This window comes from Vulpes vulpes, chromosome 1 (assembly GCF_048418805.1).
Source record: "Vulpes vulpes isolate BD-2025 chromosome 1, VulVul3, whole genome shotgun sequence".
NCBI classification, from domain to species: domain Eukaryota; kingdom Metazoa; phylum Chordata; class Mammalia; order Carnivora; family Canidae; genus Vulpes; species Vulpes vulpes.
Genome location: NC_132780.1, coordinates 92,345,847 through 92,361,121, shown reverse-complemented (window position 1 = coordinate 92,361,121; position 15,275 = coordinate 92,345,847). Strand labels below are relative to the sequence as shown.

The 15,275-nt window shown below is 43.6% G+C and overlaps 1 protein-coding gene across 3 annotated transcripts in view; it reads right to left on the bottom strand.

The window, feature by feature from the left end:
• Positions 1 to 5,454, bottom strand: part of MAP3K5 (mitogen-activated protein kinase kinase kinase 5) — a 196,082-nt gene extending 190,628 nt beyond the window's left edge. The window contains exon 1 of one of the 3 annotated variants that reach the window (XM_072720083.1): positions 4,727 to 5,454. In XM_072720083.1, the coding sequence (XP_072576184.1) occupies positions 4,727 to 5,153 (427 nt within the window). In that variant the 5' untranslated portion in view covers positions 5,154 to 5,454. The remainder of the gene's footprint in view (positions 1 to 4,726) is intronic. The other 2 variants (XM_072720089.1, XM_072720092.1) reach the window with 2 other exon arrangements.
• Between the last annotated feature and the right edge of the window lie 9,821 nt (positions 5,455 to 15,275).

Below are 15,275 nucleotides of genomic sequence, written 5' to 3'. Positions count from 1 at the left end.
TGACCTTCATCGCAAGCCTAAGCAAAGCAGCAACATAACAGAGATGAGATTATAAAAGCTAAATTCTTACCATTTCAACCAGCATGTGTTTCCTTCCTGCTACCTACTGTGGCAAAAGGGTAAGAGCTGAGGAGCAGGCTGCAATCTGCAGGGAGCCTGGCGAGAGGAAAGACCCTGGTACATGTAACGGCTGGCAGGTAGGGGAAGCACAAGCAGCCTATCGAATCCCATGCCCACTGAAAGGGGTGGAGTGGCATTGAGCAGAGCAATGTCCCTGGCTCTTACAGCAATAAGAATCCAAGAGCCATAAATACAAAGTCAGGAGGGGAAAGAAGTTTGAAAGAGATGAAAGCGTTCATGGATCCCTAGACGGCACACTTCCTCCCAGCCAGTCACCAAGTACCGAGTGCTGAACATCAAGTACGGAGCACTGGGCATCACCAAGTGCCCAGCAATGGAACATCACCAAGCATCCTTTTGCTCCCCTGTCTAGCCCCCTTCCTTTCCCTGCAGCCTTCCCATCCTTCCTGTGTCCCTTACCTCCGTACATCCCCTCCTGCCATCCTCAACCATCCAAAGTGATGCTCCTCCATTTGGCCAGATGTTACCAGAAACTAGATGAGAGCAGAAGTTACTGGTTTGAACACATGGAGAGAGAAGTATTCAAAGCCCCAGTTTTCAGTCACAGGAATACAACCTTCCTGAACGTTTAAAGTAGTGAGTGGGTTCCATACTTTAAGTACACAGAGTTAACAAGACTTCTCACAGGCTAGTCTCAGAATCTAATCATCATTTATAATGCCGCTTCTAAAGAAAAGTATGCTCCTGGTTCCCAGCAGCACCCTTAAGTCATTTCATCTGAATGAATGAATATAATCTCTTTATGGTTCAGGTTCCTTATAAACCAAATGGGTGGTGGGACAGGGGGACAATGAAGCCTATTCTAGCTAAACTTCACAGAACTGATGTTCATTACAAAGATAGATCTGTCTTTTAAGATGCTGCCAGTTGGATGTGGCTACCTAAATAGAGTAGCTCTGTATCACTAACATCTGTATCACTGACATCTCTTCGCTTTTATAGCAGCTTACTGCCTACAATGCAGGGGGGAGCTGGGAAGGCGTGTTGTTAGCTTTGCCATTTTGCCATCTCTGAGTGATAGTCTTCTATACGTAAACATGAATTTTCATAAAAGCTTTGATAGAACATTAGTTTCCTCTTAGAAGTGAAAGAGAGAATGACAAGTGTAGTCAAAGAACAAACTAGATTACAGTTAAACAGTAATCAAATAGAAAAATAGTAATCAAATCAAATAGTAATCAAATAGAAAAAAGCAGCAATCTACTCTTTAAAAAGACTCCAGGACAGGACAGGGGAAGCTGATAAAAATGGAACCAAGCTTTAAGCTCTTGTCCATTCCAATAAACTGAGCTATTTCAAGTTAAGCAGTCCTTGTTCACACTTCCACCTCAGTTCAGCTATCACCTCTGAACCCATCTGACCCCTAGTCTCATTCTAGAATCCGTTTCCTGGGACCCCAGGCATTCTGTATGGACCTTCGCAGAGGTTGCACCGCTGCCAGGCTTTACATCAGATGTAACCCACCCACTAACCCTACTCCTTGAGGGGCCAAGAACATGATATATAAAAGCAGTTCATTCACCTCAAAGGAGTGAAATAATTCGTTTTCTCTTATGCAATTTTAAAGTACAGAATTGGAGAGCTGGAGAGAATTTCAGAGACCAATTGTTCCAAGCTTCCACTCTTTTTCTGAGATTTTAAATGACTTGCTCTAAATCGGAGAAGAACCAAAGACCCAAATCCACACCTTGACATTCTTGTTCTGATGCTCTGGCCCAGCATACCATGCTGCCCTACCTTCTGCAAACTCACAGGGTTAAAAGAGGGAATCTCTGAAATTTAGTTCAACTTCCCCCTCCACTTCGGCCCTCGGTCAAGTTTACAGGCCTTCAGAGGCGATGAAGGGCTTTGCTCACAATTACGTGGTTCACAGCAGAGCCAAGATGGAAACTCAGATCTAACTTTAGGGACAATGTTCTTCCCAATATATCATAATGATTCAACTTCTCAGTGAAGGTAGTGAATGTAGAACAAAAGAAAGCATGGCCCAGGGGCCAAAAATCTCCCCAGGCTTGCCTTTGTACAGCTTGAAAGCTAAGAATGGTCTTTTACATTTTTAAGTGGTTGAAAAATATTCTACTAAATAATTTGAAATTCAAATGTCTGTGTCCATTAATAAAGTTTTACTGGAATACAGCCACAGTCACTTGTTTAGGTACTGTTGTGGCTGCTGTCGTAACAACCGCAGAGTTGACAAGCTATGAGAGCAAACCGCAAAGTCTAAAATATTTACCATCTGGCCCTTCCCAGAAAAATGTGTCCCTGGTGGAGGAGGAGCAAGTGCTCCCTCTGAAATCAGAAGAAAAGTTCTACTACCATCCAAGTTGGCAGCCGTCAGTTGAGAAAAACAAAGGATTTGGACAAAACTGATACCATCTTCATTTGGTCACATCTTCAGACTCAATGACAGGGCTCAGAGTTCATTACCATGAGCATAAGCAGGGGTTAAACTGGGGCCTGCTCAGGTTGAATGAAGCAATGGATGGGAGAGAGATGGCTCAGAAACGAGTCTTCCCAAAGTGTCCTCCCCATGATTCACACTGCACCTCAATGGCTCACCAGGTCCCCACCAGCTCTCTATCACATGATTCCAAGGTAGAGTAAATCAGCCCAGCTAAATGGAGGCAGCAGCAAAGATGACCTTTTAGAGTCAGCCACCTGAAATGGAACCCTGCATTGATCAGTTACTACCTGTAAGTCTAGGCCAGTTATAAAGTCCTTGGTTTCCTCATCTGAGAAGAATGAGAAGTACTTCCTTAATGGGCTTGTTTGGGGGATTAAAGATACCCTTCAAATGTCGGTCCCCTTATAGTCTTCCTTTGTCTCTTTCCCACAAACAGTTATTTGGAGAACAAACAGTAACTGTGCCCTGTTAGGAAACTATCTTCCAAATTAGCCTAGAGTTTAATTTTTTTTTTTTTGAGTCCTATAAAAAATACGGAATCTATCAGAGCAATAAAAATAGGCTCAGTATTTGCTTGGGTGTTTTCCTCACATATCTTTCAGCTCTTTGAAGTTTCTTCCAAACTATAATCCAAAAATAAGAGTGCTATAATTTTTAGAAAAGTTACATTTATGCAATTTTTATAGCAAGCCACACAAAAAACTGAGCTATAATATATCATACTCAGGTTCAGTTATGAAGACCAAGACTGTAAAAAAAATACCAGCACCAGAAAGCCCTGGTTTATTTAGTCTGACTTCTTTAACATGAAGTTCTTCTTGTTCTTAAAAATATTCAGTTTTGGCTGAATTCCAAAGCCTACTTCATAAGCCTACTTCAGGTGTTTTGAAGAGACTGAAGAGAATCAGAACTGAAAGCAAGTTTGGAATATAAAACCTTTTATGTGATCACAAATGCAAGAATCTTATTGTTTGAAACCACTGTTAAATTTTCCGCCCACACTTACAAAAAATAAATACGTATATGTTCTCATATTTGGTTGTACAGGGTACTAAAGGTTAATTTCAATAGCATATTAATATTATTCCCAACTTTAGCAAGCAAATAGCTAATTGCATCAATCACTAGAACTGCAATGACAGTTTCTGAAATATGTGATACGTTGAAAAGATAACTTTTTTATGGATTACGGTGGCACTCTATTTTTTTTAATTTTACATTTTATTTATCTTTTTGATATTTTATTTATTTATTCACAGACACAGAGAGAGAGAGAGGCAGAGACACAGGCAGAGGGAGAAGCAGGCTCCACGCAGAGAGCCCGACGTGGGACTCGATGCAGGGTCTCCAGGATCACGCCCTGGGCCGCAGGGGGCGCTAAACCGCTGCGCCACCGGGGCTGGGGGCACTCACTTTAAACAAACTAATTTCTAGTTATTAAAATAGTAAATATTTTAAACAATGTTAAATCATGTACTTTCCAGCTCATTGTGGTATATGGGGTAATAATATTCTCCCACCAAAATCCTAACAAAGACACCACCAAAGTTTAGTTCAAGTGACAAGGTCACTGCTTTTGGAAGTAATTCCTTAGAAGTTCAAATCGGTTAAGACTGGAACATCCAAGCTACTAAATATGTAACAGGGAAAGGACTTGGGAAGATCACGACACGACATGCAAATGCGTATAGATCTACTCTGAGAGCAGCGGGCTGCGTGGTTCCTGTACTCCCAACACTGCACAGAGAAAAAATGAAAGCGTCGTCTAAAATAGTCACAGGTGTATACACAGAAGGGGAAAATGGGCCAAACCTAACAAAAGAGAAACCAAGACCCCAAATGGACAAAGGCTGCTGGGGCCACTATCTCGCACTACTTTAGAGGTGGAAAGTTCTTCAGGAGGGGCCTCGGGGCCCCGGCTCCAGCGCGGGCCGGCGGGTGACCCAGTCCCCAGTCGGTCTAGCACAAATACGCGCACAGGGTCTTGCACCCGCACCCGCACCCGCACCCACTCTTCCCCGGGGGCAGCGAGCGCCAGGAGCAGCCACGCAGCGCCGCTCGCTGCCCCTGAGGTGGGGCAAGAAGTAAGGACGGAGCCCGCCTGCCGCCCGGAGAACCTTTCCCCGCTGCGGGCGGCCAGGGAGGACGTGGCGGAGGCCGCGGAAGCGGCTGCACACGCACCTGCGTTGTAGAAGCGGTCCAGCACCGCGGTCTCCCCGAAGTCCAGTTTGCCGAAATGCAGGGTCTCCAGGGTGGCGCCCACCGCCTCGCACGCCTCCCGCAGGCTCTGCAGGGCCTCGCTCTCGGCCACCACCAGCTGCCCCTGGCTCGCTTCGTTGATCACGTAAGCCACCGTGGTCCGTCGGCCGCCGCCGCCGCCGCCAGAGCTGCCCCGGCACCGGGGGGCGCTGCTCCCAGAGGGGGCAGCCGGCCCGCCGGTGCTCGGGGCGGCGGCGCTCTCCACGTTCCAGAAGCTGCCCGGCGGCGGCGGCGGCAGCGGGCTCTCCGGGCCCTCGGCCGCCACCGCCGCTCCTCCCCTCCGGCAGCTGCCGCCCTCGGCGAAGGGCGGCACGGAGAAGGTGATGCCCTCGCCCGCCTCGGCGCTCATCTCTCCCGGCCGGGCGGCGGCGGCGGCGGCGTCCCCCCCGGCCCAGCCGCACCGTCTGGCCAGCCACAGCTCCGGGCTGCTCCGCGCGCGCCGGGCTAAGCAGCTGCCATCGCGCGTCGCGCCCTCCGCACCGCGCCGCCGCCTCCTCTCCGGCGCCCTCTCGCCCGGGGGCACGCCGCTACCCGGCGGCGGCTCGCCCCTCCTCGGCGCCTCCGTGGCCGCGCCGCTCGCCCGAGGCAGGGCGCAGAGCACGAGCGGTGGGGACGCCAGGTTGAGCGGGAAGGCACAGCGCTTCCTCCTGCTGGCCGGCAGACAAGTCGGCTCGCAGCCCCGCGCCGCCGCGCAGCTCAGGGGCGCCGCGCTGGCCGTGCGGAGCGCCCCGGGCCCCCGGAGCGCGGCTCCCGCTCCTTCCGTGCCGGGCGCTGGGAGGGGCCGGGGAGGGCGCCCGCGGGGTGGGGAGCTACCTGGCCAGCGCCTCCCGGGCGGGCAGGCTCCCCGGGCTGCGTCCCGGAACAGCAGCAGCCGCAGCCGAAAGGACCCGCCTCCCTCCTCGGCGGCAGCTCCCCTTCATGGGCTCTATCTAGTTCCTCCTCCTCCTCCCCTGGCCTCGTTTCTCGCCCGAGCGCGCCGCGGCCGCTGCGTCCCAGCGCCAGCCTCGCCGCCGGGTCCCGCCGCTCCTCGCCGCCGCTCGCCCAGTGGGCCACCGGCTTCTGCCGCCCACTCGTCGCGGCACCGAGAGTCGGGGCCCGCCCCGGGGGAGGGCGCTGCTGGGAAGCTGGAGCCGGGACCACACCGGCCGCGTCGCGGCTCGCGGACCTCGGCCAGGCCCCGGGCTCGGCGCGGGGCGGGACTGCTCCGCCGTCACCCACCGGACCCCCACCCAAGACCCGGCGTCGGCCAAAGCCTGGAGCGCGCGGAGGCAGCACGGCGCAAGGAAAAAAAAAAAAAAAAAAAAAGTCTCTCCGAGAGCACTCGGGGCTCCGGAGCTATCGGGAGGCTCCCGCCCCGGTCCCCGCAGCCAGGGCGCCCCCGTCCGGCGCCTGGCGGCCTCCCCTGCGCGCAGTCCGGTTCAGCGCGCGGCGCCCCAGCGCTGGGCTGCGCCGCGAGGCCGGAGGGTTTCCCCTAGCGCCCCGCCGCCGGGGCCTACGTTGGACGGCGACCGGCGATCGATTCCCGACCGTGGCTGGCACAATTGATCGGGTCGGCCTCCGCTAGTTTCCATTTAAAAAAGAATTGCACTGGCAATGTTATCGTTAAGGAGTGATTGACTAGGCCTGACTGCTGAACGACGAAGCATTCTCACTTAGGTTCTTAGAAGGTGCCCCCTCCCGCGCACGCGGTGTCCTATGCTTTCTGGAGACGGAGTAAGGGATCTATACCCCACTCCGCAAAGCATCACCCACCAGATGAAAGGAAATTAAATGACATTCTGGTTTTTTTTTAATTGCATCACGGCAGAGGTTGGGGAGGATACCTGGATTGCTTAAGAGCGATAAAAAGGAAGAGATCTACTTGGGAGAGCAAAAACATACATCAGGTCTCCGAGAACTTCCCAAAGAACACTCTTAATTGTTGGGGAAACCGGTGAAAATTGCAGGGAAGTAAAGTAACAGCATTGGACTTCCCATCTCGGAGATGGGAACCGAGATTAGGGAGTTCTATGAATAAAGTAGAATGATGTAAATTATTAATGCAAATTAAAGCTTTGAAGAAAAGGAAGGATGAAACAGTTGAGTAGTAGAGTTAAAAGAAGGAAGGAAATGGTAATGAGGAAAAACACCTAGCAGCAACACAAGCATATCCTCAGCGAAGCAAATGACGTTAGCTTTTTTAAAAAGGTTTGTAAAATGATAGAAGTAAATTTATAGTAAGGAAATTATATGTAACTGGGATCTATACGATCCCTGTCTGCTTGGGGCTTGATCTCATTAGGAAAGTAGGTATTTAGTGCATCAGATAGCATACGGGAGCAAAAATATTAATAGGCTGCCAAAAGAAAAAGAAAATACTTAAGAATACAGATATTCATATGAAGAATCAAGTCTTGTCCTGGTACAGAATTTTTTAAAGATTTTATTTATTTATTCATAAGAGACACAGAGAGAAGCAGAGACATAAGCAGAAGGAGGAGAAGTAGGCTCCATGCAGGAGCCCAATGAGGGACTTGATTAGAAAACTCCAGGATCACATCCTGAGCCGAAGGCAGACGCTCAACCGCTGAGCCACCTAGGCATCCCCTGGAACAGAATTCTATAAAGACTTCGTTACATGGAATCTGACATAGAGTACATTGAGGAATATGATAGACTCGAATATGGATTTGTAAAATATTATATATTCTTCAAACTTATATTTAATATTTTTAGAAGCCAGGTACATAATATTAAATATTAATTCAAGGAAAGCGTTTCAGAGGAAACTAAAATAATATGAATCAGAGGCAATAGTATGTGGTTATATTACCTTAATAAATGTGAAGAATTGAGGGTATTAGGTAACTCACTGTAAGCTCATAACTTCATATTCTGCATTGAGGAAGGAAGGCACCCAAGGAAACGATAACATATTGCTTAGATCCTCTCATAAATAGCAGACTTCTCTAGAAACTTTTGACAAGGATTAAATCACAGTCAGCAAATGACAGAATTATAAACATTCTATGGTATCTTTACACTTTCAAAAGGCATGGCAAAAAAAAAAAAAAGGCATGGCAGGGGATCCCTGGGTGGCGCAGTGGTTTAGCGCCTGCCTTTGGCCCAGGGCGTGATCCTGGAGACCTGGGATTGAATCCCACGTTGGGCTCCCGGTGCATGGAGCCTGCTTCTCCCTCTGCCTATGTCTCTGCCTCTCTCTCTCACTGTGTGCCTATCATAAATAAATAAAGTTGAATAAATAAAATAAAAAATAAAAGGCATGGCAGCAAAATTGAAGTCTACCAGTCAGAATCATATTTTCACTCAGAGTCTAGTCTATTTCCATTTAGAAATTAGGTCTTGGGACATCTTTGAGAACATCTACAGGTAGAGTAAAGAATTTTCCTAATGAAAAGCTAGAGAAATACAAGGAAGAGATTTTTGCTTCTGATTATGACAGGTTAGGTAATTCCTTCTGACTAAATAAACCAAAGAATGATGGGAACAAATTTTGAAATTTAAAGTAAAGGCATTAAAGAACTAATGAGATAATGAAGAAATATCTGGCCAGATTCTGGAAGAGAGGCCAAGGATCTGGGAAGGTTTTCACAGTTGGGGCTGCTCTGGGCCTGGCAGTTTTTGTGAATCTGAATTAGGCAGTGGAAAGGCTGAACTACATTTTTTACAGTACCTGGAAGGACAAAAGCAAGGATGATATAATCAGGAAGAAGTAGGGGTGAATGAAAAGTAAAATGATTCTTGTGTGCATAACACCCAGTCTCCAGGTATCAGAGTAACCCAGATAAAAAGTCTCAAACCCTGAAATTGGTTTAAGGTAATTCCAGATATTCAACAGGTAAAATTTACCCAGAGGAAGATAACATCATCCTGGCTCAGGAATTATTTCTACAAATGTAAGATCTATGCATGTAGGCAACTTTAGAATGCATGGTAGAATGGTAGAGGAGGAAGAGAATATGAACAAAATCCTTTGACAGGTGTTTCTGAGTTCTCTCTTCCAGTTCTCTTCCAGTTCTGATCTGGAAGAGAGAGAGGATATGCTTTCAATATCCCTCTAATCTCTGCCTGGGGAGGCTAATTTGTGTGACTTTTATCAATGGGCTTCCTTGCTTTCTGTTTACTAATTGGGTTGGTCAATGATGAGGCCAAGCAGGGGATATAAGGGAGGAAGAGGATTAAGACTTTGAGTCACCTCAGGCTGGCACTATGTTCCTGAACAGGGAGTCATTGCTTTTCTCAAGGGGCAGATCCTACAGGATCCACTTTCCTACTGGGCCTCATAACTTTCCCTCACCTTGGCCTCTGGTACCTAGAAATGATGATACCTCTGAAGCCATTAACTGCAAGTTGTAGCACAATCCTTTGACGCTTCCTTTATACCTCTTTGCACACCTTTGTAATTAGTCTTTTTTGCAAATAAACCCACCTCAAATTGTCTTGTTTCCTATTGACTCTGATAAGTACTAATGAGCTTTTAGAAATTAGAAAACAATGTAACCTGTTTCCTCACCCATAAAATAAAGGGTTGAATTAGATTAAACTGAAAATCCTTTGAAGCTCTAATGTGCTGTGTTTAAGTATTCATTTGAAATACCAGTTCTTGGGGATCCCTGGGCGGCTCAGTGGTTTAGCACCTGCCTTTGGCCCAGGGCACCATCCTGGAGTCCCTGGATCGAGTCCCCACTTCGGGCTCCCAGCATGGGGCCTGCTTGTGTCTCTGCCTCTCTTTCTCTGTGTGTGTGTGTGTCTATCATGAACAAATAAATAAATCTTTTTAAAAAATGAAATACCAGTTCTTATACTAACTTGAAATGTGTAAAGAATTAAAATACCACTGGGTAGCAAAATGGTAGATGGGGAAGCTTTCCCTTTATAGAAATATTCTAGCAAATACACTGAATTTGGATCCAGGTATGGATCACCAGTAGTCACTAACATCACTTAAAAGAGTAATAATCAGGTATGTGCTTCCTGACAGAAAAGCACATCACCAATTATGAAGTAGTCATACCAAAAACAATGGGCATGAATCTCATAAAAGCCCTTGAATCGAAGGCTAAGATTCTACAACTAATTCCCAGAAATACAGAAGACCAAAAGAGGTCAAAACAATCTAGAGATGCAACTTGCAGAAATGAAACTGTGGGAAACTCTGTAAGATGAATGGCTAATTTTCTTACACAAGTAAGTTACTACCACCATAACTGATGCAAAGGTCTTTGTCTAGTAATAACATGGTCAAATGCATCTTAGGGCCATTTCCAGTTGAAAAATGGCACCACACCAACTGCTTTATGTGCACATCTCCAGTTACCCATCTAGATAAAGGAGCCCAAAGGAAAAAGATTACCCAGCGTCAGAAACAAAACCAGGGTTTCAATCCAGAGCCTATGCTGTTATCCACTGTTCTTTATCATAATGAAAGATAAGGCTGCCACTTTAGAAAATATCAAACAGCTGCCTTTCTTTGCTCTGGTGTGAAGACATGCAACCATTTCATTTTCACAGCTGCATGAAGTTTAAAGGAGGGGCAATGAGGCATTGAAACAGTCCACTTGCCCAATTTGGAATTAAAATATCATGTCAAAAGACCATCCTTACTTGTTACTCTGGAAGTTGTTCCTAGTAGTTGTGTTTGCAAGCTCTTTCATGAAGCCAGGGAGAATGAAGTCCTGGGAATCTGAAACTAAAGTCAATGGGGGTGGATGCTGTTTTTGTTTATACTTATCCTATCACCACCACCACTACTCTTAACTGCTACTTTTATTACTTTAAAATTACTCTTAATACTACTACTACAGTACATGCTTGATGTGGTAATTGCTAAAAAAGTTTGGAAACCAAGGCTGAGGCCAGATTTTGAAGCATCTTGATGAAAGATAAATTTAACTTCATCCTCTGAGGAAAAGAGACATTCAAGGATTTTGAGCAGAGGAGTAATATAATTCAATCTATATTTTAGAAAGAAAACTCTCACTGATGTCGACATCCGGGCCTGCAGCTAAACACAAAAGGAAGTTGAGAAGCTTCTACAATATTTCTAACCTGGACTAGGAAAGGAACAGTGATATTCTTGCATCTCACATCTCCTCTAATGGAAATGATTTTAGGCGGAATCTTTGATATGCTTCTTCTAAAAGCATATTTGCCAACATTTTAATTTCTCTTTATGTCCTAGTGAGTCAAGGCAGTTTTAACACAGAGAAAAGAAAGTTCCCTTCCAGTTTTGTGAAAGGAAGACCAAAGCCTCCTCTATTTAAAATTGCCCCATGCTGCCCTAGGTTCACCCACATACTTACCATCTCCATTGTCAGACTGACTAAAATTCTTACTATTAAAGGCATCCCAAAAAAACAAAACAAGGGATCCCTGGGTGGCGCAGCGGTTTGGCGCCTGCCTTTGGCCGAGGGCGCGATCCTGGAGACCCGGGATCGAATCCTACATCGGGCTCCCGGCGCATGGAGCCTGCTTCTCCCTCTGCCTGTGTCTCTGCCTCTCTCTCTCTCTCTCTGTATGGCTATCATAAATAAATAAAAAAAAAAAATTTAAAAAAAAAATTAAACAAAACAAAAAAAATTTTTTTTTGAAAAAAAATTTTTTATTTTTTTATTTACTTATGATAGTCACAGAGAGAGGGAGAGAGGGAGAGAGAGGCAGAGACACAGGCAGAGGGAGAAGCAGGCTCCATGCACCGGGAGCCCGATGTAGGATTCGATCCCGTGTCTCTAGGATCGCGCCCTGGGCCAAAGGCAGGCGCTAAACCGCTGCGCCACCCAGGGATCCCAAAACAAAAAAATTTTTAAGAAGGCATCCCTTTCACTTAGATAAACAACTCATGAAAAATACATACATAGCGCCACAGTAAGAGTTTTTGTATAAACAACAGAAACCAACTCTGACTACCAAAACTTTTTTAAAAAATGAACTTTTTTGCAAAGATATTAGGGCTCAAGACATCAAAGCAAGTCTGGGGCCCAGGCTCAAAAATATATAAACCTCAAAGGCCAGGAACTAGAGCTGAAGTCACTCCATAGGAATAGTACCTATGACTGTATCACAGCTATTTTTTTTTTCAACACTACAATTGTTAAAGATGTAACTCCTCTAAAATTAATAGTGCTGGTTCATGAATAAATAAATCATAAGACAGAGTAGAAAACCTGAAATAGATCCAATTACATATGAAAATTTAGTATGAGACAAAAACAGCCTTTTAGATTATTGCAAAAAGACTTTAAAAAGTCATGTTTGGAATAACTGCAAAGCCATATGGAAAAGATAAAATTGGATTCATTCCCCACACCATACACCAAGAAAAATTCCAAATGGCAATAAGATTTAGTTATAAAAAATGAAACTATGTAAGTACTCAGTAAATATATGAGTACATTCTTTTCAACCTAGGAGCAAGAAAATCTTTCAGGACGTGACTCAAAAGCCAAAAGCAAAAAAGGAAAAAATAGATAAACTTGATAACATAGAAATAAAAAATCTTTACATGTAAAAAGATATCATAAGCAAACTAAACAAATAGCAAACTGAGAAAAATATCTACAACTAATTCACAGGTCATAAAATGAATTTCTATAAATAGAGAAAAGATTTTAAAAAACTATAGAAAATGAGCTATAGAAAGCCATAGGCAAGTCATAAAGATGGAAGTACAGGTGTCTTTTACTCATAAAAAAATCCTTAATGAGAAATAATTCATAATAAGAAATGCAAATTAAAATTACACTAGCATTCCACTTATCACCTAATATATTGGCAAAAATCCAGAAGTTTGACAACACATTCTATAAGAAAATGAGCATTCATTTCTGGTGGGATAAAAAAAAAATGATAAAATACCTGCAAAGGAAAATTTGTCAATATCTACCAAAATTATATATATCCTTAACCCTTTGACCCAGCAGTACCACTTCTAAAAATGTATTTCAAATATACACTGGCAAAATTGTGAAAGGTATTTCTACAAGACTGTTCATTTCAGAACTATTTACAATTGCAAAAAAATTAGAAATCACTGAAGCACTCATCCATCAGGAACTGATTTAATAAATTCTGATATATCCACTAAATAGAGTTCTTACCATGCAGCCATAAAAAGGAATGTTGACTATTCCATATAACTTGTTTTTCTAAATTTCTAGTGATTTACACCAAGAAGATAATGCTAGATCTCATTTCTCTTTTATGGCTGGAAGCAGAGGTCTAGGTAACTTTTTTTTTAAGCAATGTGTTATATTTCCACTGAATTTTGTAATAGAAATGCACACACACAAAAGTACCATTTATGTGTTACTTTCTTAATAAAATGGTAACACACTGTATACAACTTTCTACTGCTTGTATTTTCAGATACCAGACAGCAGGCAATAATGGCTGGGAACCTTGAAAGAAGATAAATGAATGAAGTGATTCCTCTGTCAAGGAGGGAATTTCCAGATAGTGGTGCAGGGAAAAAAACTCCAACATCTGAAGATAAAAGATTGGAATTTGGGGAGACTAAGGCCAGTTAGAATGTGAAGGACAGAGTATCCAAGAGGAGGAAGCTATGCAGAGAAAGAATTACAGAAATCTACATACAAGACCTTTAAGTCTTTGATACCAGACTATATTTGCATGGGATAAAACCTCATAAGGCCAGGCAACAATATCTTCTGGGGAAAGAGTAAAGTATCAGAGAACTCTAATATCACACAGAGCTGAGAATAATTTGGATTTTCTCCAGAGTGGAGAGAACTTATCAAGTAATGGAACATCTACTTTTTTTTTTTTTTTTAAGATTTTATTTCTTTATTCATGAGAGACACACAGAGAGAGGCAGAAACATAGGCAGAGGGAGAAGTAGGCTCCCTGAGGGGAGGCTGATGCAGGACTCTATCCCAGGACCCCAGGATCGCGACCTGAACTGAAGGTAGTCGCTCAACCACTGAGCCACCCAGGCACTGCCCCTTCTCCCCACCTCCCCCATAATGGAGCATTTAGAAGAGATTCCAGAAGATCCAAAACAGAGTAGGGAGTTAGATTATCTCTAGAGTAAAGGTCATTTAGGCCTGCCTTGAATGATCTCAGAAACAAGAGAGTTCACCCATAAATAAGTAACTACTTGCCAGAAAATATCAGATACCCTTTAAAGAAATATAACAAACATATAGCATTCCATAAAGTAAAACACAGGGGCCCCTGGGTGGCTCTGTTAGTTAAGCATCTGCCTTCAGCTCAGGTCATAATCTCGGGGTCCTGGGATCAAGCTCCACATTGGGCTCCCTGCTCAGCAGGGAGTATGCTTCTCCCTCTGCCTCTGCTCCTTCCAGGCAAGTGCTTTCTCTCTCTCTCTCTCTCTCTTTCTCTGTCTCAAATGAATAAGTAAAATCTTAAAAAAAAAAAGATTATCTTGCTATCTTGGAGTTCCATATGAATAGCAAAGATTTATATATGTAAATATAGGCTACTCTTGAGATTGTCTGAAATCCTCTTTTGATGTATGGGCCAAAAAGTTACATTTATTTCTCTTTTATTTTAATTACAGCTATCTCTAATCTCTACTATAGGATTCCAACTTGAATAAAAAATACAAATATTTATTGTCTTAATGGTTTGAGAACTAAAATCTCTAAAAGCCAACCAAGAAAAATTTTAAAAATCACATTTTATCCAGATAATATCAATTAATTAAATTGATTGCTGATTATTTTAATTCCAGTGTAATTAACAAACAATGTTATGTTAGCTTCAGGTGTACAATATAGTAATTCAAGAGTTCCATATATTACTCAGTGCTCATCATGGTAAGTATACTCTTAATCTTCACCTATTTCACCCATCCCTCCATCCACCCTCCCCTCTGATAGCCATCAGTTTGTCCTCTATGGTTAAGAGTCTGTTTTTTGTTTTGTCTCTTTTTCTTTGATTGTTTTGTTTCTTAAATTTCACAAAGGAGTGAAATCATATGGTATTTGTCTTTCTCGAACTTATTTTACTTAGCATTATACTCTGTAGAGCCATCTATGTTGTTGTAAATGGCAAGATTTCATTCTTTTTTATGAGTAATGTTCCATTGTGTATGTATACCACATCTTCTTTATCCATTCATCTATCAATGGACACTTGGGCTGTTTCCATAATTTCACTATTGTAAATAATGCTGCAGTTAAACATAGAGATGCGTATATCTTTTCAAATTAGTATTTTCATTTTCTTTGAATACTCAGAAGTGGAGTTACTGGATCATGTGGTATTTCTAATTCTATTTTTAATTTTTTGAGGGACCTCCATACTGTTTTCCACAGTGGGTGCGCCATTCCAACCAACAGTGCATGAGGGTTCCTTTTTTGTCATATCTTTGCCAACAATTTCTTATGTTTTTGATTTTAGCCATTGTGACAAGTATCCTCATAATGATATCTCATTGTGATTTTAATTTGGATTTTCCTGATGATTAACCATGTTGAGCATCTTTTCA